The sequence below is a fragment of the Diorhabda sublineata genome, chromosome 1 (genome assembly GCF_026230105.1).
Source record: "Diorhabda sublineata isolate icDioSubl1.1 chromosome 1, icDioSubl1.1, whole genome shotgun sequence".
Classification (NCBI taxonomy): domain Eukaryota; kingdom Metazoa; phylum Arthropoda; class Insecta; order Coleoptera; family Chrysomelidae; genus Diorhabda; species Diorhabda sublineata.
The window spans coordinates 17,991,480-18,016,859 of NC_079474.1; the positions used below are offsets into that span (position 1 = coordinate 17,991,480).

The 25,380-nt window shown below is 31.2% G+C and overlaps 3 protein-coding genes across 11 annotated transcripts in view; 2 read left to right on the forward strand and 1 right to left on the reverse strand.

Annotated features, from left to right (window-relative positions):
* Window positions 1–3,613: 3,613 nt before the first annotated feature.
* LOC130452396 (uncharacterized) lies at window positions 3,614–11,687 on the reverse strand. The gene is made up of 9 exons (XM_056791651.1): window positions 11,534–11,687; window positions 11,353–11,473; window positions 11,171–11,297; window positions 10,737–10,955; window positions 6,276–6,457; window positions 5,991–6,200; window positions 5,040–5,141; window positions 4,898–4,990; window positions 3,614–3,865 (listed from the first exon to the last, which is right to left on the reverse strand). The coding sequence occupies exons 1-9, from the start codon at window positions 11,539–11,541 to the stop codon at window positions 3,680–3,682; spliced, it is 1,248 nt and encodes a 415-aa protein (XP_056647629.1). The 5' UTR covers window positions 11,542–11,687; the 3' UTR covers window positions 3,614–3,679.
* LOC130452395 (meiotic nuclear division protein 1 homolog) lies at window positions 3,779–4,717 on the forward strand. Its single transcript, XM_056791650.1, has one exon. The coding sequence runs from the start codon at window positions 4,006–4,008 to the stop codon at window positions 4,618–4,620; it is 615 nt and encodes a 204-aa protein (XP_056647628.1). The 5' UTR covers window positions 3,779–4,005; the 3' UTR covers window positions 4,621–4,717.
* A 278-nt stretch (window positions 11,688–11,965) lies between the features above and the next one.
* Window positions 11,966–25,380, forward strand: part of LOC130452397 (telomerase-binding protein EST1A) — a 90,575-nt gene continuing 77,160 nt past the window's right edge. Inside the window, exons 1-19 of one of the 9 annotated variants that reach the window (XR_008910963.1) lie at window positions 11,966–12,220; window positions 13,038–13,333; window positions 13,384–13,597; window positions 14,928–15,111; window positions 15,173–15,338; window positions 15,391–15,683; window positions 15,740–15,966; window positions 16,020–16,246; window positions 17,426–17,589; window positions 18,722–18,748; window positions 19,231–19,457; window positions 19,705–19,870; window positions 19,924–20,417; window positions 22,240–22,480; window positions 22,541–22,619; window positions 22,685–22,795; window positions 23,430–23,651; window positions 23,713–23,774; window positions 24,010–24,155. Coding sequence is in view for 1 of the 9 variants with exons in the window: in XM_056791652.1 (XP_056647630.1) it covers window positions 13,064–13,333; window positions 13,384–13,597; window positions 14,928–15,111; window positions 15,173–15,338; window positions 15,391–15,683; window positions 15,740–15,966; window positions 16,020–16,246; window positions 17,426–17,589; window positions 18,722–18,748; window positions 19,231–19,457; window positions 19,705–19,870; window positions 19,924–20,417; window positions 22,240–22,480; window positions 22,541–22,619; window positions 22,685–22,795; window positions 23,430–23,651; window positions 23,713–23,774; window positions 24,010–24,155 (3,520 nt within the window). In the remaining 8 variants the exon portion in view is untranslated. Of the gene's footprint in view, window positions 12,649–13,037; window positions 13,334–13,383; window positions 13,598–14,927; window positions 15,112–15,172; window positions 15,339–15,390; window positions 15,684–15,739; window positions 15,967–16,019; window positions 16,247–17,425; window positions 17,590–18,721; window positions 18,749–19,230; window positions 19,458–19,704; window positions 19,871–19,923; window positions 20,418–22,239; window positions 22,481–22,540; window positions 22,620–22,684; window positions 22,796–23,429; window positions 23,652–23,712; window positions 23,775–24,009; window positions 24,156–25,380 lie in introns of all 9 variants that reach the window. The other 8 variants (XR_008910965.1, XR_008910964.1, XR_008910962.1 and 5 more) reach the window with 8 other exon arrangements.

The window sequence follows — 25,380 nt, forward strand, 5'->3', positions numbered from 1 at the left end:
AATTTCGACCTTCAAACGCTCCAATAACGCTATGTACTGATAACTGTTTATAGTTTTCGCTTTTTTTACATAGTCGATGAATATTATGCAATGCGTATCCCAAAATACTAAAGTCATAACCTTGCCAGTCGAATTTTGAGTTTTTTTACACTTTGGAGTTATACACGTATCTTGGGGTTACTGAAAAACGTATAGATTCAATACTAGTAGCGCCGTCTAAGTTTCAGTCTACCTAGTAACATTTCAAACAGAAGGAAAGTCACAATAAATTATGTATTCCTACTATTGGTCCACACTGTATAACAGACAGTGACCTCATGTTCTAATTTTACTCTTGTTGATTCCTGTAGGAGAAAAAATGTTTTTTCATCACATAATTTATATATATATATATATATATATATATATATATATATATATATATATATATATATATATATATAATAAAATTGTTTGAAAGTACCAGAAGAAACTCTGAGTTTCTAGAAATTTTTCATCGTGTAGTAGAAATTGATTCTCCAGTAGTGAAATTGTCATCAATATTTTTGTATAGCTCTAAAATAAGAAGTAATAGGTCACAATAACATTGGGAGATTTAATTTTCAAACTCATTTTTTTATCGAAAAAAAAGTATAGAAATAATTTATCATTACTTTTGATATTATGAAATTACATCACAAAAAAAAACAAATTATTTCAAAGATGGTGGCAAAAAAACTAGAATTAGATATATTTAATGTACCAGAGGCGTAGCGAGGTTTAATATAGATAAGGGCAAGTCGCATAGGGCTCCTCTATAGTTGAGAGAGGCTTCTTGGAATGCTTTTAAATTTCATTTCAAACCGAGCCTTAAACGGATGAGTTATAGGTAGAAAAGTTTAATCACGTGTGTATAATGAAGGTTATTATTCACGAGGTAAAGTTTACTTAACATTAAACACCGAGTGAATAATAACTCATTATACGCGAGTAGAAAACTATACTTTATCCACGACTACTAAGTTTTTTTGCTGGAAAATTTTGATACATTATTAGAAACACAAAAATCTATGTATTAGTTTTTTGATGAGGCAATTTCTCTAATTTCTGTTGGTGTTAAAGAGTAGTCACTTACATTTTCTATACCCTTTTTGGTTGATTTTTTAACTTAATTTGCCATAAAATGTTGAAAACCTCCGAGGAATCTAAACATACAATTAAGTTGATAGGTTTGAGTCAAATTTATATTATTTTAAAAGGTACTTCAATTTATAAATTCTTTAAAAAACCATAGTACGTTAAGAAACACATATACTTAAATATCTCTGTGTTAATGCTCCGAGAATAAAAACTGCAGGTCGCGGGTTCGATTCTGGTATAGGAAAATTTACTTCTAAATTTTTTTTTCATGAGTACAGAACTAAATTGAAAATATTATGTAGTGTTTCACATGATAAAATTATAAAAACCGATTTTTTATAGCAAAATAATATAATATAGTCAAAAAGTGATTAATGGGTATTATGAAGGTACAGAAACTAGGCGTATAATTGTTAGATTATAGAACAGTCGTGGATAAAGTCATTTAGATAGTCCTTGCTTCGCGACTGTTATGTTGAAATAGAAGTAAACCGTCTCAAAAATCTACAATGAAAAATTGAAAACAAGTAATGGCTGTTAAGATTTCTAGTCTGCTATCCAAATAAGACAATGAAAAATTGCAGCCCTAACGGCTCAAAAACTAAATTTCATAGTTTCAACGTTTTAGTCTTAAGAATCTTTAAGCGAATTAGCGGTTTGTATAGATTCTAGTAGTAGCTGATGTGCACTACCCGAGGTAGTGTAGTAAAAAACTCATCACTTTGCTTTCTACTTGTTATGTAAACGCATTTCCTCGTTAATTATTTTTGTAATTATATAGGAGATGCCTCAATTGTAATTTGAAGTATCAGCAACTAAATTTTATGAGAATTTTCTGTTCTTCATTTCATTCTTCAGGGTAAAAAATGGTAATATTTAGATATAGATGCAGTAATAAGTTGAGTCAAGAAATCCCGTTTTAGTTTAACCCATTTAAAAGTTAATGTCACAATTTTTTGTCAGAAATTGTTATTGAAATTGAGAAGGTGATAAATGCTCATCACTGTTTGATATGGCACTTTAAATTATACAAAATGAAACCAATTTTAGAATGGTGCAATATTTTTATTTGCATTTTTATATACATTTATTATAATTTGTTAATTTTTTCGTATTGATATAACAATAGGTAATATACTTAAACAGCAACAATTTGCCCAATTATCTCAAACATCACAATATTTTAATTTTGAAAACGTCTATAAGGTCGAGGGAAGAATATTTTATAAGTTAAAAAAGCAAATCTTTCCATTTTTCTTTCGACTAGTACTTAAACAAACCACCAAGATGTAACAGGTGACAAATAGAAAGTTGCCTAAAATATTGTTCATTTGTCATTGTTATTTGAAATTCAGTTTAATTAAACATTTTCAACAGACAAAATTAAGTTTAAAAAAAATGACAAAACCAGCCTAAGGAATAACTATTAATGGTAAATAGAAAATCATCTTTGGTCTTGGGTTTTTTTGTATAATAGTAATCTTTCTGGAAGAAGCGATCACAAGGGTATAAGTCTGGTGAATACAAATACCATTCTATACCTGAGGTGCAAACTTGGCTTATCCTAAACCAATGACGCGGTCACCCTAAACTTCGTAATACCATAAAATCAAATACATATTTCAGCATAAACTCTATATCCTTCATACGTCGTTCTTAAGGTCACTCATTTTAAAGTACACTACTGCGTCGTAATAGAAACTGACAACATTCTAAAATACAGTGTTCCCAATTCTCAAAAATTAATCTCCCTAAGACCCCAATAAAAAAACACTAAAATCCCCAGAATTACAATGGATTCCCTCTAAAAATTCTATCATTTATAAAATGAATAATTAAAAATTCTCAAACAATCAATAAATAATTTCATTCAGCAAGATCATTTTTTTTAAATTTTTTATTTATAAACTTTAAGTAACGAATCATTTTACTCAGATTCTGATTTTTCTAATTATATTTATTCTTTACAATGTTATAAATAGTTCTAAAAATCCCTAAAAACATCCCCATCCCACATCTTTTCCCCCTAAATTTGAAGAGGAAACCCCTAAGTTGGTAACCCTGCTAGAATATACCTATGTGGGCCCAGCCTTATACGGTAGAGTAGAAAGGAAAAGAGATGCATATTATACTTTAGGCAACTTTCCATTTGTCACCCTGTATATGTTTACCCGATTATCTTGCTTTGTGTCTATACTTTGTCCCTCGTGAATGAATTAAGTAGCTATCATCATTAACTAGTTTGACGGCTTGATTGGCTTTTCACAATGTTATAATTTGTATATGAACTTTTTCATTTTTTGTATCTGTAAAGTTGATATGCTGTCCTTAAAGCTTTTGTGCGTATTTGTGTGATAGATTTTTTTGTACAATAGATGTAAATTATCTTGTATCGCTTTAAAATGTTCTGAAAGCAAAAGAAAGTGAAAATATAGAAGTGATTATTTAATATATATTGTAGTTTTACTTTAAATCATTCATAAATTTTTCCTTTCCCTAAATTATAATGAAAATCCAATTGTAGTCTTTTTAATTTAAATAAAAATCCTGAAATTTTCCTTTAATAAAAATCAACTTGATAAAGTTTCTTTGTTGTAACAAAAGCTATTTTTGGTACGGTCGATATATCACTCTTTACTCTCATTGTTTCATCTTCCTTTCTCTCTCTTTCATTAAGTTTTTTCTTTTGTGGACCAATATCAATGCCGTACACTGCTCCAGGTAAAAAGTTTACACTAGCAGATGTCTAAAAAAATTACGTATCAAAAAATTTTACTACGGTCCTGTTTCAAAAACTTTCGGGTAACTTCGGTATATGTTGACTGAAGCAACTTCAGGTTAACACACATTTTGAGGTTATATTATTGTTTATCGTTATAAATAAACATGTCTAAGAAAGGAGTTAGTGCTGAAGAAAAACGTAAACGAATGTTACAATTATTTTACGAAAAAGGAGAATTTTTTCAACTGAAAGAACTAGAAAAACTAGCGCCGAAAGCGAAAGGTATTGTCGCGAATTCTGTTAAAGATGTAATAAAACAATTAGTAGAAGACGGATTAGTTGATACCGATAAAATTGGAACTTCAATCTATTATTGGGCTTTTCCAAGTAAATCACTAACAACCCGTAAAAAGCAACTCGAAAAAATAACAGCAGAACTAGAAGAAGTTACCGAAAAACTAAAAATAATAGATAATACATTAGAAGCTTCCAAAGGTAAAGAAGAGGATGAAGAAAAATGCAAAAAAGTACTAGAAGAAATAAACGATAAAGAAATCGAACTACGTGGATTACAACAAGAATTAAAAAATTACCAAGACAACGATCCTGAAAAATTTGCAGATCTTGTTAAGAAAACTCAAGAACTCAAAGATGCCGCCAATAGATGGACTGATAATATCTTCGCTATACAATCTTGGTGTGAAAAAAAGTTTATGCTAGAAAAGAATGTTATCAATAAACAATTTGGGATACCAGATGATTTCGATTATTTAGAGTAAGTTGTTAAACAGATAGAATAAACATCCACTAAAGTTATTAGAATAATAATAATTATTATAAGAGTTTACTGTACTTAATAAAAGTTATGATTTTTTATATGTGACTTGTATAATATTGTGTGAAAAATAGGATATTTTATAAAAGTGTAACAAGGTGATAAACCATTCTCGATAGGTAGCAATAGGGCTAAGCCAGACGAAGTACTTCCGCATTTACTACTCAATGTAATATATTGATTATTTTAGTGGAGATTATCTGAAAAATTTCCTTACTTACTCCAGTAGTTTGAAGATCAACTATCCTTAGTAGATGCGGATCAGCTCCACCAGTTGCAATAAAGTCTTTGCTCAAATATTTTCCACAATACAACTAAAAATACACAAGTTGAAATAGATACAATGAAGAATCCGTTAATTACTTTAGTCGTGAATATATCCGGTTCTATAGCTGCTATTCTTTTCCCTGTTCCATAATCCCAAAGTTGCAAGGGATCTACAGACTGGAAACTGCATGTCAAGATCTAGAAATTGAAATGTCTTTCAGACGTTAAACGCCATGTTAATACATGTCGACTAAAGTTATTCTTGACGGGCTTTTAAAGAGAACTGTTTGTTCATTACTTAAAAAATAATATCTTGAATAGAAATTAAGGTTTTTTAGATTTAAAAGATACTAAAAATTTACAAAACATGATTTGATTAAAGTACAACTGAAAATTATTGTGCGATACTGCTTTCATCAGATAAATTAGATGAAGATAAATTATCAAGTTTAAATTGAATTGAATCCAAAGAATATTTGTCATCGTCCAACAGATATTTTTTAATGTCTTCTAGATTGTACTTTGAGTTTGAGGACGTCCCGATGCTTCGATTGTTTTCTTTTGTCTTACTTCACCTGTTTTGATTTTTTTGTAACTACTTCTTTGGAGTTTCCTCTACGATTGGCACCTGGGGTTCCAACAGATGTATTTTGTAATCTAAAACTTGTTTCCCAACTCCAAGCTCGTGTAGTAGTTGTCGGTGAGTTTGGTGAGTGACTGGCGATTTGGTAAAAGGAGGGGTTTGAAGGAAGGAATTGGAAAGGAAGAAAGTAATGAAAATGATTATTTGGCCGACACAGTCGCCTGAACCCTCAACCCGATTGAGTTGTCGTGAAGAAAATTGAAAAGGTTGGCCAGAAAGCAGAAAATTTAAATTTGTACCAATCACAAATTATATGTTGTTTAAAATATAAATATCAAAATCGATGTTGCGTATCACGCAAATTATAAGATAGGCAAAATTTTTCACCGGTAGTGTCATTTATTGAAATAGAAATAATCAAAAAATTATTAATAAATATAATGATACAATAATCATGTTTTTACCTCGGTCCCTCTAAAATTGATGTCTAATCCCTCTCCGCAGATGTGTACATTAGAAAGATGCCTCGTTGCATACGGTTGTCTCAAATCCCAAAATTGTACAACATTATCCCACCCACCTGTAATTAGCTCATAATTATTCTTCGGATGGAAACAAGCAGCGAAAATTCTAGACATATGGCCGTCATGGTGATCGGGAAACTCACTACAAAACTTGAAAGTATATTTTAAAAACCGTAAATCATTTCGAATAGGTTATTTTGTACATGAAATTGAATACCTTGGTACCAAAACTCTTTCTTGACTCCTAGTTTCTTCGTCATAAAAATGAATTCTAAGATCATCTCCGTATGTAACAAATTTCGGGAACCGTGGATGGTATGTTATGCCAAAAGTTTGACGTTTTTCTTTGATAGTATACAAACATTGGCTGAAATGATAACTCCAGCATTTTACGCAACCGTTTGCATCTTAAACGAAAAGTTACATTCCAAAATCTTCCTCGTGATTATACAGGATCGTTTAGAATTGTATACATTAATTTCTCAATATACAGGTAAGATAGGGTTTGGTATATATGTTGGGTTGAAGATGAGGACTCAAAATATGCAACCATTCATTGCGGAAATAAAAAGGAGAGAGAAGTTATTGAAAAGTTAAAAGTTGTTAAAGTCAGAAATTGTTTTTTTCTATGATCTATTCCATTTTTCGAGCGCCAACGTTGCCATTGGTACTTAACGATATGGTCGGGGTATGTTTCGCTTCTTAGATTACGCCTTAGGAAGTATGCACGCATGCCATGAAGCTTCAATACTTTGAGAACGCACTCCTTCCTGAAATGCGAACTTTCGATTATGAAACACTGTCTCATGTTATGTCAAAATTAAGTCTTATCTATCTACACCCCAATCCTCCAATCTTTCCCCTCTCACTCTGCTGATTCAAGTACCACAGTGTTATAACTTTCCTACGGCAACCAATCAGCTACTGTTTAATATAAAAATAATCAACTATCTTCTTGCACGAGGTTCTTTATTGCTGTTGCCGTCCTAATTGGTGAAACTGTACATCAATCTGTTCAACTCTTCTTGAAAATGGATGGGGCTTCTTTACGTAAAATAACCCATGTTTTTGGGCTCCAACTCATATTTTTTACTAAGTGTGAATTGAAGAAGATTACCATGCCGAGTTTTAGGTTCGAGCCCAGAACCACAGGTTACGCAATGCCAAGTACCTTCATCAATTTGGTTATGTACGAGGATGGACTACTGTATTAGAAAGTATATATTCTGTACAGCATATGTTTCAAGTTTAAAGACTCCACGTTGTGTTTAGTATTTGTTTGGTAGCCATTAATAATGAACGTTTTCAGCTAAAAGTTGGTCATCGTTATGTGCATTAGCCCAACCAATATAAAAGCTGAACTAAATTCTACTCTGGGCGAGTTTCCTTCTGCGAAGACCAACATCGCAATGATCGATTAAATGAGATGATGATTCCAGAAATATTGAAAAGAAAGCGGTACTGGAGAATTGGGTAATCGTCGACTGAAAGTGTGCCAGCGTCGTGTTTCACAGAAATCAAGCCGAACTTTTGAACCGTCTCATAATCATAGGTGAAGTGCTGGTCCATCACATCAGATCCGAAACAAAAGAACAATCAAAACAATGGACTGAAAAGGGAGAACCGGCTCCAAAGAATGCAAAGACCGTTCGATCTGTAGACAAAGTCTTTTTTTTTTGAGATGCGCATGGGATAATTTTCAATGACCACTTTGAAAAAGGGGAAACTGTCAACGGGGAGTATTTTGCGAACTTATTGCAACTTTTTATCGTAGAAATTAAGCAAAAATTACTGCTTTTGGCTAAGAAGAAAGTGTTGTTTCATCAAGACAATGCACCAGCTCACAAATCCGTTACTGCAATGTCAAAAATTAATGAAATAAAGTTTGAATTTCCACCCCAGGAACCCTATTCGCCAGATTTAGCCCCCTCGGATTATTTTCTATTCCCAGACTTGAAAAAAAAATATTTTTTTCCAAAATTTTTGTGTTTCTATTGCTGGGACAGGTACTTGTGGGACCATACTCGTAAAAGTTCATTATAATTTTTATAGATACTTTTCGGTCTTTGCGTGCTCAGCACAATTTTCCAAAAAAATTTATGCGTATTTACGCGTTTGCTATATTGGTCAGATGAATAACATTGGCCTAGCTCCGCCCCCAGCTGTTTCCGCAATTTCATATTTGATATTTAGAGACTCTACCCTCATCCCATCTTACAAATCAAACCCTATCCGTCACCGGCATGATACGGAAATCTAGCCAATGTAAATTTATTTCTTGAAACAGTTTGAATTACAAAATTCATATTATGAGTGATTGAAGAATTGATAATTAATTTCATGGCATAAACTACCCAAACACACATGAATAAACGTTAGTTTTTATTGGGTAAATGGGGTTGTTAGTTCATAGTTTTTACCTACTTACTTATCTGTAACCTCTTCGGCACGAATACGATTTCCGTGGCGCCTGGATTTAACTATGTCATTTTGTAAATCTACCCAAAATAAGTCGAAAATGAAGAATAAAATTTTTCGATATCTTGCTTCGTTTTCGAGATATCGATACTTGAAGGAAAAATTTATTTTTATTCATTATCAACCTAACCCAACCCAACCTTCTCTCGTGGTGAACTTTGAGTGTAAAAAGTTCAAAAATCATGAATTTTTTTTCTTATGGGAGGCTTTGGCCTCTCGCCCCCACGGGGCTTCGCCCGTGGACTCCGGACCTTGGTGTGCCAAAAAGCCACAGGCCGCGAGGAACGGGTGAGTTTGGAGAAGGGAGATTGGGGGCAGATAAATTCGGAGCGGGTAAATTTGGAACGATTTTTTACAGTCATTTTTCTTATTCGGTTGATTTTGTCGTTAAAAATAGGATAAAGGATGCGGAAATGATTGCTAGAGAACTTTTCCAAGATATTTGTGAAATACTACAGTAGTCTGGCTTTTCAATTATAAAACAAACTAGGAAATAAATAACTTTTGAAAGCATTCAGAATGTACTTTTTACTCGAAAGAGGATATTTTTATATTAAATTACTAATTAAATCGTCAAACTATGATTAAATATTTTTTTTATTTTATAAATAATGAAAAACAATCGACAGTTCTTTATAAAAAACATCAAATTATTCATGTATTTATCGTATGTTAAATTATATTTATCACAGAGGAATGAAAGTTATCAAAAATGACTCATTTTTTTATAAAAATCTGTTTTTTTTTCAATTTAATTTTGGAGTATCAGAGTGGATAATATAAAAAAGCTTTTGTTTATTGAATTACAAGATTCATATTGAATTTGAAGTGATAAAATATTCATTTCAACGAAGTATTGAACGCCATCTGTTCTATAAAGTGAATTTTGAACTAACGTTTGATTATAACTTTTCATTCTTCATTTTCGATTTATTTTGGCCTAATTAAGCCAAATAATGAATCGTGGCGCCACGGAAATCGTACTCTCCCCACCTCTTCCACCAAAAGTACAGAGGTGTATTTCTTCTCCATTTGGTTTTATCATTACTTGCTTCCTATTTAGCACGTCTTCAGTTCGGTCCTCTTTTATTTCAGTATTAGTATTTCAGTATTCTTCACCCTCTAAATCTTGAACTTTTTGATAATCAGACGTTATAGCAAAGTCGTGAAAAAAATGCCCACTACCCCTTCCTACAAACAGGGTAGTTGCGGAGGGCGATTACGTTATAGTTTTTTTACTTCTGGATTATTTATTTATTTTTTTAATTTCAAAAATTTGTCTGTAAAAGACACTGCTGTAGCTTTTAATTTCATATTAAAGAGACAAACTCGACAGGCTAGATATTTTTTATTTAGGATTCAGTTGGATGATTTGGGATAGCCCTGATATAGGACTTCTGCAAGAGGTTGAATTGGAATTCTTTAAAAACAAGTTCGCCAGAAGGCAGAAACTAATAAAAAGTATTGATTGTGGGTAAGTAAATGATAATACAGGGCACATTTTATTCGAATAAGGACTAGCGCAAACATACTTTTAGTTAAACAACTATTTTGTTGAGTATCATATGTTTAAAAGAATATATTAAATCGTACATACTGACAACTCGATAGTTGCTCGACAAAAAAGTCAAAAAGCTTTATCGATTTGCTGCTATTCATTTAAAAGTTGGACAACTATCGATCATAGATGATTTCGAAATGATTTTATTGAAATTTCTTTCACTCATTCTGCAATCGCTGAAAAATTTATCAGGGTAATTCTTCGTCTCCTCTTTGTCCTCCTTGGCCCCCTTACCCCCTTGTCCAGTGCTCCTCATTCGAATGAAGGGGAGCTCTGGCCAAAGCTCTTCGATTAATCATTCTATACTATTAATAAGGAATGATCGATATCCCATCGACTATTAATTGTCTGTTTGCGCATCCTACACAACTAAATAGTTGAGTCGAGATTAAATCGTGGACGCCCATCGAGTCTAAGAGTATAGAAATTATTTTTGGTTGATTGGAGTAGATGATGACATGAAATTAATCATAATTGTGCCTTTTATCAGTTACCTAATATGTACTTAGTAATCAACTTTGTCAGATATTGTTCTAAATCCACCCTTGTAAAATAATGTATCGTCCTTATTATTCAGTTTTGGGTAAAAAATTTAATGTATATAATTGTAGGCCACCCTGTTTTTAGAGATATTTTATAAGACTTACAAGTTCCTGTATAACAGTTCGTAATTGGATAAACTTTGGATACTGGTCTATGTTTGATACAAGTACAGGGTGCTCTAACATTTTTTACTTCGTCATCTGCTAAAGTGAAAACATGCTTTCCAGTTAGAGTTTGATACACTCTTATAACCCCATCAGCGTAGCCTACAGCAATATAATCAAATTCCTCATTATATTTACAACATAGAGCTTCCCTAGGCCCTTCGCTAAAAATAAATCGTACAATAATAATAACAAAATTAGTCACGAAACACAGATACTTAAAACCAGAACAATTTTGGTTAAAATTATATACATTGAGCACGGGAATAAAAATATTTAACAAAAAAATATTATTTTCGACGACTTATGGACGAATGCAAAGTGTGTACATAGAAATTATCGTCCTTACATTTGAGATACAAGAGTGATTCTACCTTCCAGGTTAGTGGAATCTTTCATTTTTTTGGATTTGGATTGTAGGATTTTTTCTTCAGTTTCTTCATCAATATCGTCTGCTTCATAAATTGTATTTGTTTCGGTAATTTTTTTATCCTTTGTTTGCTGAATATATCAATAGTTTATACGGAAATATTTTATCAATAAAAAATTAGCTTACTTGTACCGATGTATTTAAATCAGTATCACGCTGGGAAAAACCTTTCATTTGGGGACCCATTGGCTTATCGAGATCTACTGTGAGTAGTTTTTGATAATCCATTTTTTTCTGATTAGGATAACTAAAAACAATAAATCAAACGAATAATGTAATATTCTAATGGTTATTTCAAAATACCAACTTTTTCATGTTTTGCTTTATTATATCATACGATTCTAAATATTTAGCCTAAAAGAGAATTCTATTTTACCCAAACCACAACTAAAATTTTTGAATATACTTGGTATTAAAAGTGACTTTTTAATGACATTTACTTAATATTTCAATATTATATCAAGTCCGTCACTGTCCTTTATGTCAAGTTGAAAAATGTCATTCCACCAAAAATAAACGAAGATGTAAAAAACGTTTTATCATAATAAATATTTTGAATATATCATATTTTTTTAGTTTATATTGAAATAGATATTGTCTTTAGTGAAAACTATTTATTTATTGTTCAAGAGAGAATTAGATATTTATGGTGGCCTTTACATTAAATCCAACCAGATGTCTGGAATGTAAGACTTTCATCCACTATTTGGAAACTTTATATTAGCTTTTCCAAAAACGTGACTTCGTGTTTTTTTTGTTTCTTTAGTAACTGTAATGTCTTTTTCAATCAAAGAAATGTTGAATAACCTTTAACTTTTGAAGTTAACCGTTTTTTGTGAAATATCTTTATACATTTAGAAACATCTTACGTTCGAAAATTAATTTTAAAATTCCCGCTATAATAATACTCCATTAAAATACCAACGTACAGAAATGAAATTCAAGTTTTCAAGGTTAAAATATATCATATTTTGTTGAAGCAAGCAATTTTTTGGTAAGTTTACATGACAGGAAGTATTTAAAATGATCATTTAAATTGTTTTTGAATATTAAAAAAATAATAAGATTTGTTAAAATGCCGAACTAGTGTCATGGCTATTTTCGAAGCATCAAATAGTAATGGGAAGATACGTGTTTATAGTGTACAAAAACGTACATTTTAAAAGATAAATGTAAAGCATTTGTCGTATATACAAAATTTAAATATTTAAAACAGCTCCTTAACTTTAAATCAGAGTTATTAGCTAAATTTATTTATTATAAAAGTATGTAACCTATACTATAAACAAAGAATATTACTCAATATTAATTTTTGAAGAGCACATGCTTTCTTTGAGCAAGTTTGATTTCAACAATAAGGATAATTTAATATTCATTCATAGTTTGAATTTTCAATATATAGGTTATAACTCAAAGGACAAGGTAACTAAATCTAGATAGTTTCTTTACTTTTATCAAAAAATGTGTAACTTTAATCTTATAAGTTTAAATTTCTTTTTGATTGTTCTAATGTCCCATATTCTTTTATTTGGAATAATTCCATTAATTATTGTGCAATCATCATTTTTATCAAGCCCAAAGTTAATTAAGAAATATCACTGTTTCAAAGTGATGAAATCATCTAGATACAATCTATAATATATGTTTTAAGTAATAATCAATGTTAATTATTAACAATTACCTTCCCTTTACGCCAATAATCTATAATGTATATCTATAAGAGTACTCAAGCAATTCTTTTGAAAATTAACAAACTGTTTTCCTCTACCTTATTCAATCTTCCGAATCTTATGATTTCTCTTCTTTTTGAGATTTTATTCTAGTACCGTATCATAATATGCGACGAGGAAAACCTCCCCAACAATTATACAGACCAGGAAGTGGCCCATTAAAAAAATCAAGTACAATAGAAGAATCTGATTCAGATACAAATATTTTTAATTCAAGACATAAACAAGAGGAAAATACTCGGAGAGATAATTCTAAATTTCATAGCGAAAGTAGTTCACCAAGAGAAAGAATTAAAGATATTGATAGAGCTATTACACAATTGGGGGATATTTCTCTCAATAATGATGTAACGAGACGTCCAAAAAAACCTGATCAGGTAAATATAATTTTTGTAATGTAAAGTTTGTTTTTTAATATTTTTTATAGGAACGTTACGTGCCTAGACCCCTTGCTCAATCTAGAGAATTAAATTCTTCACAAGACATGACAAGCCGTAACACATTTGCTCATATTAATGGTACAAATAGCGGTGATAGAGGGGGGCATAAAAGGACACCGTTTATAGAGCGACACCAAGCTGATCAGAAAAATGATTGGAGGGAAGAAGCAGCTAGACAAAGGCAACAAGTAGATACCAGAGGTAAAAAGAATTAGAAGATTTCCATTTGCTTTTATATTTTATGTAATATTTTTTTATTTATTCTTATTATTAAAAAAAAGTAAACTTTCAAATATTCCTGGTATATATCTAATCGTAATGAGCTTAGTGAAAGATCAATGACTTTGTTTATATTAACAAAGATAAACTTTTTAAGAGTTTTTATTTATTCATTACCCAGTTGGCCCTTGTCCAAAAATAAATGTCTACCCATAGAATTCAATGAATCACAGCTCTAGTAGTTATAAAAAAATATATTATGCTCATAGATATTTAAAATCATAACTAGAATATCGAAATTATAATTGTGGAGGTGAAGTTTTTGTGGCAAACTAATATTTTTTTATTCACATAACATAAGAGGAAAAAAGTTTTTCATATTTGAAAATTGAGGTAAAAGATTTTGAAATTGTTTGTGAAATTTAGAAAAAAAATATATTCAAATATTATATTATTGGAAGATAATGTAGAATTTGGAACTAGGATCTAATATCTTTCAAAAACAAGTTAATCAAGTGGCTTGTGATATAATTTGATTTTTATGTGTTTTTTCTTGATATCACTTAATTGCTTAGACTTAGCTAAAAATAATTGAGCTGGATAAGTAAAAGAACTGGAAGTGATTGTTAACCAGAAGAAAATATATCCGGAGAATAAAAAAATCCATAGATAACTGAAAATTTAAATGATATCAAAAAGCAAATGGTTATGCCTATCAACAAAAGAGGAATATCAAGATGAAGGATTCAATTGAATGGATGACATTTAAAATGACCTGGACATATGTTTCACAGTAGGAAAACTACTTATATTCCTCTTCCTCACAGAAAGTGTGCTCGTTAGTGAGAAGTATTGTTGTTCCGAAGAAATTTAGTGATCTAGTCCAGGAAAGATCCGCCATAGTAATTTTTATTTCAGATTCTTCATTCTTTTAGATGGATTTTATTATCCCAGGAGATTTCCTATAAACAACTCAAAATTTGAATGGTATCCAAGGGCAAACACAACAGTTATAGGATTGGTGATAAAATGGAGAGAGTCAGAACTATTGTATTCTTGAAGAAACTTTTTTGAATGATCTAGTCCTCGAAGGATCCTCTTTTAGATTCCTTTGTCTCATTTTCCCGAAACACATTTTTTAAATATATTTTCTTATCCCAGAAATGATTCTGCATACTAATAAAAAAACTAAATGGATTAGTTGATTATTTAGTTTCTAGAAACGAATTTTTTTACATTTGGTTTGTTATTTTGAAAAAATGAACAACTTGATGTTTAAAGTTACATGTTTGGTATATTTTTTTAAATTTAGGGATGAATAATGGACCAAACAACTCTAATTGGAATCGAACACGGGATACCCGAAGCGTGGAACCTTCTGGACAACCAAATCGTAATTACAATACTGAGAAGGTTCAATCAAAGCCTCCCAGCGGTAGACGTCATAGCACAGTTGAGGTAGAAATGGAGAAACGCTATAATAGCTTACCTCCAAGGTGAAAAATTCATTTTTTATACATACACATATACAAAAATATAAAAAAAATGTTATATTAGGCTTAAGAAAAAAATGTTGGAAGAATGTGGGATTCAACCACCGCCAGTAGTAGAAGAGAACAGTTGGGATGGAAGCAGCGTCACTTTCCAGAAAAACACAAATTTTTCTCATCCCGGTGATGCTTATTATACTCTACCGATGTCTCCGGCATCCCACCATCAAAATGTGAGTGACAAAAACACTAAATGACATTAATTTGACTAACATCACATTTTAGATCCATTACAATTCTAATACATTACCAGGCAAAGGTCGCGGAAGAGGTAGATCGAATTATGATCAAGATATGCATCCACAAATAGGGGTAGTACCATACGATTCCTTAACTCCAAATACAATTAAAAGTCCTGTAAATTCGAGACCATGCTCACCACCTATAGGAAGAAGTAGACCTCAAACACCTGTTAATGATTATACGGATAATAGAAGAGGAACAAGGAGATATGACGATCCTGGGAGAGGACATGATCGAAGAGATAATAATCATAAGAGGGATTTCCCCCATAGAAGGTTCGTTTAAACATAATAATAAATTGAATAGGAAGTTTAAAACTTTTCTTTTTTAGGGATGGCAAAAATTTCAATAGAGATAGAGACAATTTTAATCATAGGGACAATTACAATTGTAATAGAGATAATTATAGTAATAAGGAGCACTATAATCAAAGATGGGAAGACGATTATAGAGACTCGCGTAATAAAGATAGGAATAGAGACTATAATAGAGAAAATCATGGTAATAATAGAAGAGATAGAAACGGTAGAAATAATAGGGATCAAAAAAGGGGAGCCGGTGAGTTGTTTGTTGGTATTATAATGATACAAGTACGAATTAATCCTTTTTAGGAGGTGGTAATAGGGACAGATTAAAAGATAATCGTGGAGAAATTGATAAGAGGAATAGGGGTAGAGATCATTTTGAACCTCCAGCAGATATAGTTACTGAAGAAAATTGGGATGAAGAACTTAGCCAATCTTCCTTGAAACAGAATCAGGAGATGTTTAATAGAGAAGAAATAGATTTTCGTCTCAATATGGAGTCCGCCATAAACGCTGTGATGCCTACGACGTTGGTATGTGACATTATATCGCACATCTAATGGCAAAAACATCTAAGTGCGAAAATTATCGCCGTTTTAAAAATTGAATTTGAATTATTTTAATTTTTTAAGGGTCGAAGCTTGTTTTGAAAACATAATGCAAATACTATATTCGATAACTAGTGGCAAACCCGGCTTTGTATCGCATGTTTAATGGTATAGAAAATATATAAGGATATATTTTTTAACATAGATACTGTAGATTTTTATTTTTGATATTGAGAGACTTATTCGGCCATTAAATATGAGGTGTAAATAGAATATATCCAATAGAGTAAGCTAATTAACATTCCGGGTCAATCGAATAATTTCTAGATATTTCTGGTACATTTTAAATCGTTTATAATAAATTGCATCCATTTTAGAATTTTCTAAGTCATTCTAAAAACTCACTCGAACATTCCCAATCGATCATAATCAATTGCACCCATTTTGGAACTTTCTAAACCACTCTAGAGATTTCTAGAACTTCCTTTATCATTCTAGATCTTTCTAAATCATTCTAGAACTTTCTAAATCATTCTAGAACTCTAAATCATTCTAGATCATTCTAGAATTTTCTCGAACGTTCCCAATCGATTGTAATAAATTGCACTCATTTTGGAACTTCCTAAATCATTCTAGATCCTTTCTTGAACATCCCTAATCGGTCATAAAAAATTACACTCATTTTGGAACTTTACAGATTATTTGTGGAATTTCTGGAACGTTCTAAATCGATCGTAATAAATTGCACTCATTTTGGAACTTTCTAGATCATTCTAGAGACATCTAGAACTTTCTAAATCGTTCTAGATCCTTTCTTGAACACGCCTAATCGGTCATAAAAAATTACACTCATTTTAGAAATTTACAGATCATTTGTGGAATATCTGAAACGCTCTAAATCGATGATAATAAATTGCACTTATTTTGGAACTTTCTAGAGACTTCTAGAACTCTCTAAATCATTCCTAATCGATCATAATACATTGCACTCATTGTGGAATGTTCAAGATTATTCTAGAAGCTTATAATTTAAAAACGAGATTTTTTGCAGTTAGGTCTTTTTTCCATTGAATGTGTAGTATTTTTTGCAGTCAAGTTTTTTTTCACTAGATATGCTGTATCTGTTACGTAAATATTCTTATTTAATCTGTTTAATGATTTTAGGATTGGAGCGAAGAAGTGGAATTACACGATAGATTGGAATCCGAATATTTGAGCGATGCTTTAACAAGAAGTTCCTCTATAGTTAGTTTACAAGAAGTCGGTGCTACCAAATGTTTATCTGGCAATGTTATTGAACCTTCCATTTCATCGAAAAAATCAAGAAGGTAAATTGAATTACCATAAATCTTAATTTATTCGTTAGTGGAATTTTCTAATTCTAAAATGATTTCATACAATTCGTAGAACTAATTTTTCAGCTTAAGAGGGTTGTCTTAAAAGTTTCCAACATATTAAATGAATAATGTCTTTTCATCAACTTATAAGTCGATATTCATTTTATCCAATAATTTAAATTGTTTAATTCTTAGTAAGTTCAGTGTTTCAACAAAATAGAAATCGGATAATTTTCTTGTTCCATGAAATACTGTTACTTTTTCAGGTTAGAAAACGGGAAAAGTTATTCGCGATCAGATCCTTCATTTTTAGGAAAACTTGGTTCATAGTCCATTAAGTAATAAATTTAAAAAATTGAATCATAAAAATATCAAGTTCTTAAAAATACTTTCGACTTAAAACAAAAGTTTGTAGGGTTCAAATGTTCGATCCTAGAGTCTCCTAGAGACTCTAGACACGAGTCTTGGATTGCTACCCATCCACACTCTCGATTTATTCTATGTTCACGTCGCCACGTTCTTTGACTCACGTTCGAAAAACTGGCACGGAGCGACAGAGAAGCGTGTGAGTGTGAGTGAAAGTGAGCGTAACTTTTACTTACATACTCGCGTACAAGGAGAGTGTGGATCGGGCAATATTTTCTAACTCGCTGCATAATCAAATTAGCGCACAATCGACTATTTTCAAAGCTAAATTAAAATTATAATTAATGAAGATAGAATTTACGAAGGTACGACTTTTTTATTGTAAATTTCCTTCTTCTGCTTTAAGAATCTTTTCTTCAAATTCTTCAATTGTTGATTGTAATATTCGTGAACTCATTACATTTTCCTAGACTTCATTCTGGACTCGATATTCTATGTCAAGGACTTTTGTCAATTTTCTATGCCACCGATTTCGGTTTGAATCAGACTATAATTTAAACAGATTCATAAAGGAATAGACAATGTAAAATTACTTAAATTTTTTAATGCATTTCCAAGGTGTCCGAATTTTAATGAAACAGCTCTAACTACTCAATTTAGATACTTAGGGCAGAACTTTTCAGATAAGGGGAAGCTATATATACAAGTTTATCAGTGGTGTAGCTTTGACAAATATTTAAACAATATTTTCTTTTAGGCGAAATAGACAAAGGAGTAGGAATAGGTAAGATTTTGAACATAGATAAGCCCGCTTCATTTATTTTTGTTAACCATTTGCATTCACACTTATAATATTGATTTAAAAACTGATTTAACAAAAAAAGTTTATTCAATAAGTTAACTTACAGCTTATAAGAAAAAAGTGTGAAAACACTATTTACTAGAAGTAATTATATTCCAAAGTATAATTTGTGTTCCTATTTTGAAGCTACTAAAGTGAGAGTGTGCCATGTGTCGAACAATATTCACAATATTCGGATCTTTTATGTTGATTTTTAAAATTTTTTTATATTTTTATATTTACTTGGCAATTCACAGTGTGTTCTATAATGGTTGAAATGAAAAAATACATTGGAATTATGTTAATTCCACTCCAATATAAAAACTTTTTGTGTTAAATCCATTTTGTGAGATTAAACTTTCAAAACTAACCTCAATCTTTCGGGTAACGGTATATCAAATAAATTGTCCAACTATTTATTGCAGGAGTAGACAACGAGACGACAGTCATTCAAGAACAAGACACAATAATCGTACTAGAAAAAATTCTACTACGAGTATTGATAGCAGAGATAGTTTTAGAGTATCACGGGAACCTTGTTCAAGTTCTTCTAGAAGAAATTCACGAGATACCAGAGACCCAAGCTACGATAGTTATCACAATAATTCAAGAAACGTCAGCAGAGATAACAGTTGGGATAGGCATACTCAAAGTTAGTATAATCAAAGCTGAAATTAAATTAAACGTTTCTATTCGATTCCTACCTCTTATTTACTAATTGAACACACTATTTATTTATAGCACTCACTATTACACTGTCTGACGTTTCGATAACCAATGACTTGACTCACTTGAATTTTCCTACAAATAAACCTCCCGCGAAAATTATTATGGTGTAGTGGTGGTGTAAACAGTGTGTTCAGTACCTCTAATTTTTTTAATATAATAATAAATTGCAGTTACAGAAAATTGGAGACAAGAAATCGAAAGAAAAAGAAACGAAAGCGAAAAAGATATCAATAATGTAGATACTAGTACTAAAAAGGCAGGTGTCATAGTACTACCTCAACAAAATAACGAAGTTAAAAAACCTATACCAACTTTAGTAACACAAGATCATCCAAGGTATTATCATTTTTTTTCATGAATTATATTTATTTTATTGATCTATTTATTAGGTATCCCGATAATCGGCGATATCCAGGACAACAAAAGAGCTTATACGATCCCAACAATCCTAACAAACCTATAATAGTAAAATCTGCAAGTACTAGAGTGAGCGTACCCGGTTTTTCTGATAACAACGAATCCGTACCGCCGCCTCAAATGTATACCACCGATCAATTCGGCAACATCCGTCCTCCTTGGTACGACGAAACATCGGATTCCTTCAAATCCTGTCATTATCCTGATCTTTTGAGGGACATTAAAAGAGCTGATAACGAATTACAATACGTTATCGAAAGAGGTTTGCTTCTGTTACATTGGGATCAAGTCGATCAATTGAGGTGTTTTTTAAAAGAGGCTTTGGAATATTTAATTTGCAAGTCTATTAAATTCTGTCAGACGGAAAAAGTGGAACAACATTTTTGGAACATACTGTATCACAACATAATCGAAATTACCAGGAAGGCTATAAAGGATGATCACGAAAACAAGGAAAAATATAAAGGTCAGTAATGATTATATGAAATATTTTTCCATTACAATGTTTATTTGTGGGTGCTTTTGTGCGAAGAAGAAAATAGCATAGTTCTATGGTTCAGTTCATCAAAATAGTTGTAATTGCACTACAAAGTGTAGTTCTATAATTCAGATAATGAAATTAGTGATATTTTTTCTATAAATGGTAGTTCTATGGTTTAGATCATCAAAATAGTGATAATTTCACTAAATTGTAGTTCTATAGTTTAAATTATTATATAGTTAATTAATTAATTAAGTTATTATTTCCCTATAAATTGTAATTCTATTGTTCATATAATCGAATTAGTCGTAATATCACTAAAAATTGTAGTTCTATGATCAGATCATCAAAATAGTGAAAACTTCACTATAAATTGTAGTGCTTTGGGTCAGATTATCAAATTAGTTGTAATATTACTATAAATTGTAGTACTAGAGATCAGATCATCAAAACATTGATAATTTCACCATAATTTGTTATTCTATGGTTCATATAATTGAAATAACCTTAATTTCACTATAAATGATAGTTCTATGGTTCTTATAAGGGAAATAGTTGTAATTTCTCCATAAATTGTAGTTCTATGTTTATTATCAATGACATAGTCGTAATATCACTGTAAACTGTAGTTCTATGATTCTGATCATCAAAATAATGACAATTTCTATATAAATTGTAATTCTATGGTACAGACCATTGAAATGATAATTTCACTATAAATAATAAATCTATGATACAGATAATTGAAATAGTGATACTTTCAGTATAAATTGTAGTTCTATGGTACAGATAATTGAAATAGTGAGTTTTCTGTCGTATATCAACTACTTTTATGTTCTTTCCTATGTTATTTGGCAGCTAACTTGATTCTCTATTGAGTATTCTTTTGGAACACACTCGTAACAATTTAAAACACTCCAGAATATTTATAAAAAAAATTAACTTTTCTAGTATTATTAAAATATTAATTTATACAGTGGAATCTCTAAAATGTGAACTTTGTTTAAGTAGAAAAAATGTCGTTTCTTTTCGTTAAAAACTCTGTATCTCGAATTATTTACGTTTTGTATCATGGAACAAAATGAGTAGACATTTTAGTATATATCAAAACATGAAGTATCTACTGGTCACTTCTGAAATTATTTCAAATTTTGATAATATGGTCTTTCCGAGAAAACAACTACTTTCCTGGCTAATGCCACGACGAATTTCGAATTACATCACTCTTTTATCAATATCAACATTACTGGTCGTTGAACATCACTTTCTTCAGAAGAAATGTAATTCAATATTCTTCGAGGCATTAGCCAGGAAAGTAGTTCTTTGCTCAGAGAATATTATCTAATTAGGTGATAAATAGATATTTCATATTTTAAATTATATTCGACGCACCTTGTATATCACCAACTAGTTCATATTATCGCTGACTATGGCTAGATTTTATTTCACTGATGGTTCGCAGTTGTAAGTAAAGATTGCGTTAGATAGCGATTGCTGAGAATTGTTTATCCGAACAAAATAATAAAGCTCGTTGGTGTTGTCTTCAGTTCGGATTAGAGGATGTTACGCCGCTCTGATGTGACGCAAAAACGTGAAAACTAGTTAGCGGTTACGCTTCTCTTCTTGCAATTGCGAGCCATGTTTATATCAAATTCTCTTCAGAGGAGATTTAATGCAATATTCGTCAAGGTTTTAGCGAGGAAAGTAATTGTTTGCTTCTATGAAGAACGGCAACCCATATTTTCGAATATTGAAATTCCAAATGATTTCTGAGATTAAAGTGTCTTGAAATGAACGATTTTTTTAGGTTTGTTGTTAAACTTGATAGATGAAGGTACCAAATATTATGAAAGATTAATATCACTGTTGGAAAAAACGTTTGATTTCAAAGTGAGCAATTATCTAAAAGAAAATATGGTTTCTCACAAAGGTTTGGGGTTGGTAGGAATGGCGTTGATATCGTGTCAAAAATTATTTTTATTTTTGGGCGATTTGGGAAGGTATCGTGAAGAGGTCAATGAAACATGCAATTACGGAAAATGCAGACAGTGAGTACAATTATTATTTACACGGTGAGCGAATTATGAAATTTTTTTTTCTTTTTCAAGGTGGTACATCAAATCACATGAAATTAACCCTAAAAATGGGAAACCTTATAACCAACTGGCAATTTTGGCGGTTTATGCTGTAAGATTAATTTTTTTTTTATTATTTTTAATCATGCTGTTGGTTATTTATTTTCATTGTTGTAGAGAAGGAAGTTGGACGCTGTTTATTACTACATGAGGAGTTTGATGTCTTCCAATCCGGTCCCATCTGCATGGGAAAATTTGATATCGTTATTTGACGAAAACAGAAGAAAAGTAAGCTTATATAATTGTTAATTACTGAATTAATTAAATTATCAAAAGTGTCTTTATACTAAATACTCTTATTTCGTTTTAATAAAATTTTCGGAGGATGGATCATCAAAATTATTCTGATCAATGAGTGCCACTTAGTTTTACTTAAATAGATTGTTTTTATTTTTTAATCAACTGCTGTGGTACTCAAATAATTTAAAGTTGAAGCAACTATATCTATCTGATTTCTTAGAAATGTGTGAAGGATTTTTATTTAAATGAAGTTTTTTTACATGCTGCTATTTACATCAGTATCATCAATTGTGTGTATGTATGTTTATAAATTTATTCTTTAGTTTAGAAATTATATTTTTAAGTAGTTCGTTCGATTTATATGATTAAAATATTGGTAACACACTGGGAGTTTTGCCCACTTTTCTATCGTTAGCCTCGTTTATAGCCATCATCGATGGTTTTTTAAATATAGTTCAAAATAATTGATAACTTAGGAATCATATCGGAAAATTTCAAGTAAACTGGGGAGATATCAATTTAGCAACTTATCCAGTATTGTACAAGGTTTCTTTATATCAATGTTATTGTTTTTTATTGGTACCTGTGAAGACTTTCAATTATCCTATTATTATATTTTTAGTACGAACAAGGCGAAAAGAAACGCAGAGAAGAAAGATTGGAAAAACAACGTCTTCAAATGAAACAAAAAGAATCCGAAGATTCGAATAACATCCCCGGTTCGTTGAGAAAAGAGACTTGGATACATCCCGAAGGAGGTAGACGAGTTTACAGAACTACCAAAGCTAATATCGAACAGAATTATTCCGACGACGAAGATCTTTCGGCTTTGAGTAGCGTTGAGGTAACAATTGAAGCAAAAATTTATAATGGAAACTGAAATGAAATTTTTTTTTTCGTTTCAGGTTAACAAACGATTCGTTATAACTTATTTACATGTACACGGGAAGCTTATAACTAAAATCGGGTGAGTAGATGATGAGTGAACTAAAAAGTTATGTAATAAGTGCCAAAAACGTCAAAATCTAGGTACTAGGTATATCAGAGAGGATTAATTTAATTGTATACTATTAAAAAGGTTACAAAAGAAAGGAAACTTGGAATTCCCGGGGTCAGAGATGGAAGGATTATTGTTTTATTGCGAAAGTGGTTTTCTATTTTAGGGTAAGCCGTCACTGTAATTGATTAAATTTTTGTTGCAGAATGGAAAGTTTTCAAGAGACGGCTATGCAGATGCTGAAAGAATTCCGCGCCCTTTTACAACACTCACCAGTTCCCATCCCTTGTAATAGACTACTCCAATTACTGGCTCTCAATATGTACGCCATTGATACCACTCAACTTAAGGGTGAGTCATTACCTTTTTTTTAATCGCATGCTTTTAACTTTAATGGTTTGGTGCTGGAATCATTATTATAATGATTAGATTTGATTCAATTCGAGTTTTTGTTACTTATAGGGTGATCCAAACATAAAGTATAATTTTGTTTTAACATAATGAACGATATAAAAATTTATACATACGAGGTGTCGTTAAAATATACAGTGAATTTATTGTGATAGTAGCAATTATTTCAACTGATATGACTCATCCGAGTTTTAATTCTTGGAACTACCTCTACACCAACACTCACAATCAAACTGTCTGAAGACGAAGTCTTAGTTATTGAAACGCACGTTAGACAGTGTAATTGTGAGTGGTTGGTGTAGTGATACTGTAAACAGTGTGTTTGAGAATACGCCTTATGTGTTGAGATAAGGGGTGATACGTTTAGTGAAACTGTGAAAAAACTCATGAAATGTGTAAATTTATCTATGGTGGTAGTTTCCATGTTTAAAATATTAACAATAAACAAAATACTGAAAAGTGGAACCAGCAATAAGAGTGTATCAAAAAAGCTTTCGACAAGGAAAATCAACTGTTCATACTATAAATTCAGTGATCGAAAAAAGCTATGAGCAGCAGAAGATCGGAATGCAAATTTATTAATCAACTTCAAACAAGCTTTCGACAAATGAGTTGGTATTCCTGGAACCATTGGTGATATTCATATTGATACATACTGTTTAAACTACCACTACACCAACACTCACAAATACACTGTACAATTCAACTGAAGGTAAACTGTGAACCAGTCTCTGAAGATGATAACACTTATATCAGACCGAGTAATTGTGAATGTTGGTGTACTGCTATAAATAGTGTGCTCAGTACGAATATCACAAACGGTTCTAGGAATTCCAAGTTAGTTGTCGACTGTAAACCAATCTCTGAAGACGATAACTTGGTTATCTAAACGCGCATCATGCAGGGTAATTGTGAGTGTTGGTGTAGTACTATAAATAAATAGTGTGTTCAGCTTTCAATAGTCTAAAAAGGAGGACAATTGAAAAGGACATGGGAGAACTGAAAGTACCACAAAAATTTGAAAAGATTGTGTTAAATTTTAGGGAAAGATTCATGACAGAAGAAGGACCATCCGAGGAATTTGGAATAAATGTTAAGGGTAAGTAAGTAAAGGTTATGGCTTCTCGGCGGTTTTGTTTTGTTTAGAAAAAATCCTCATGGGTTG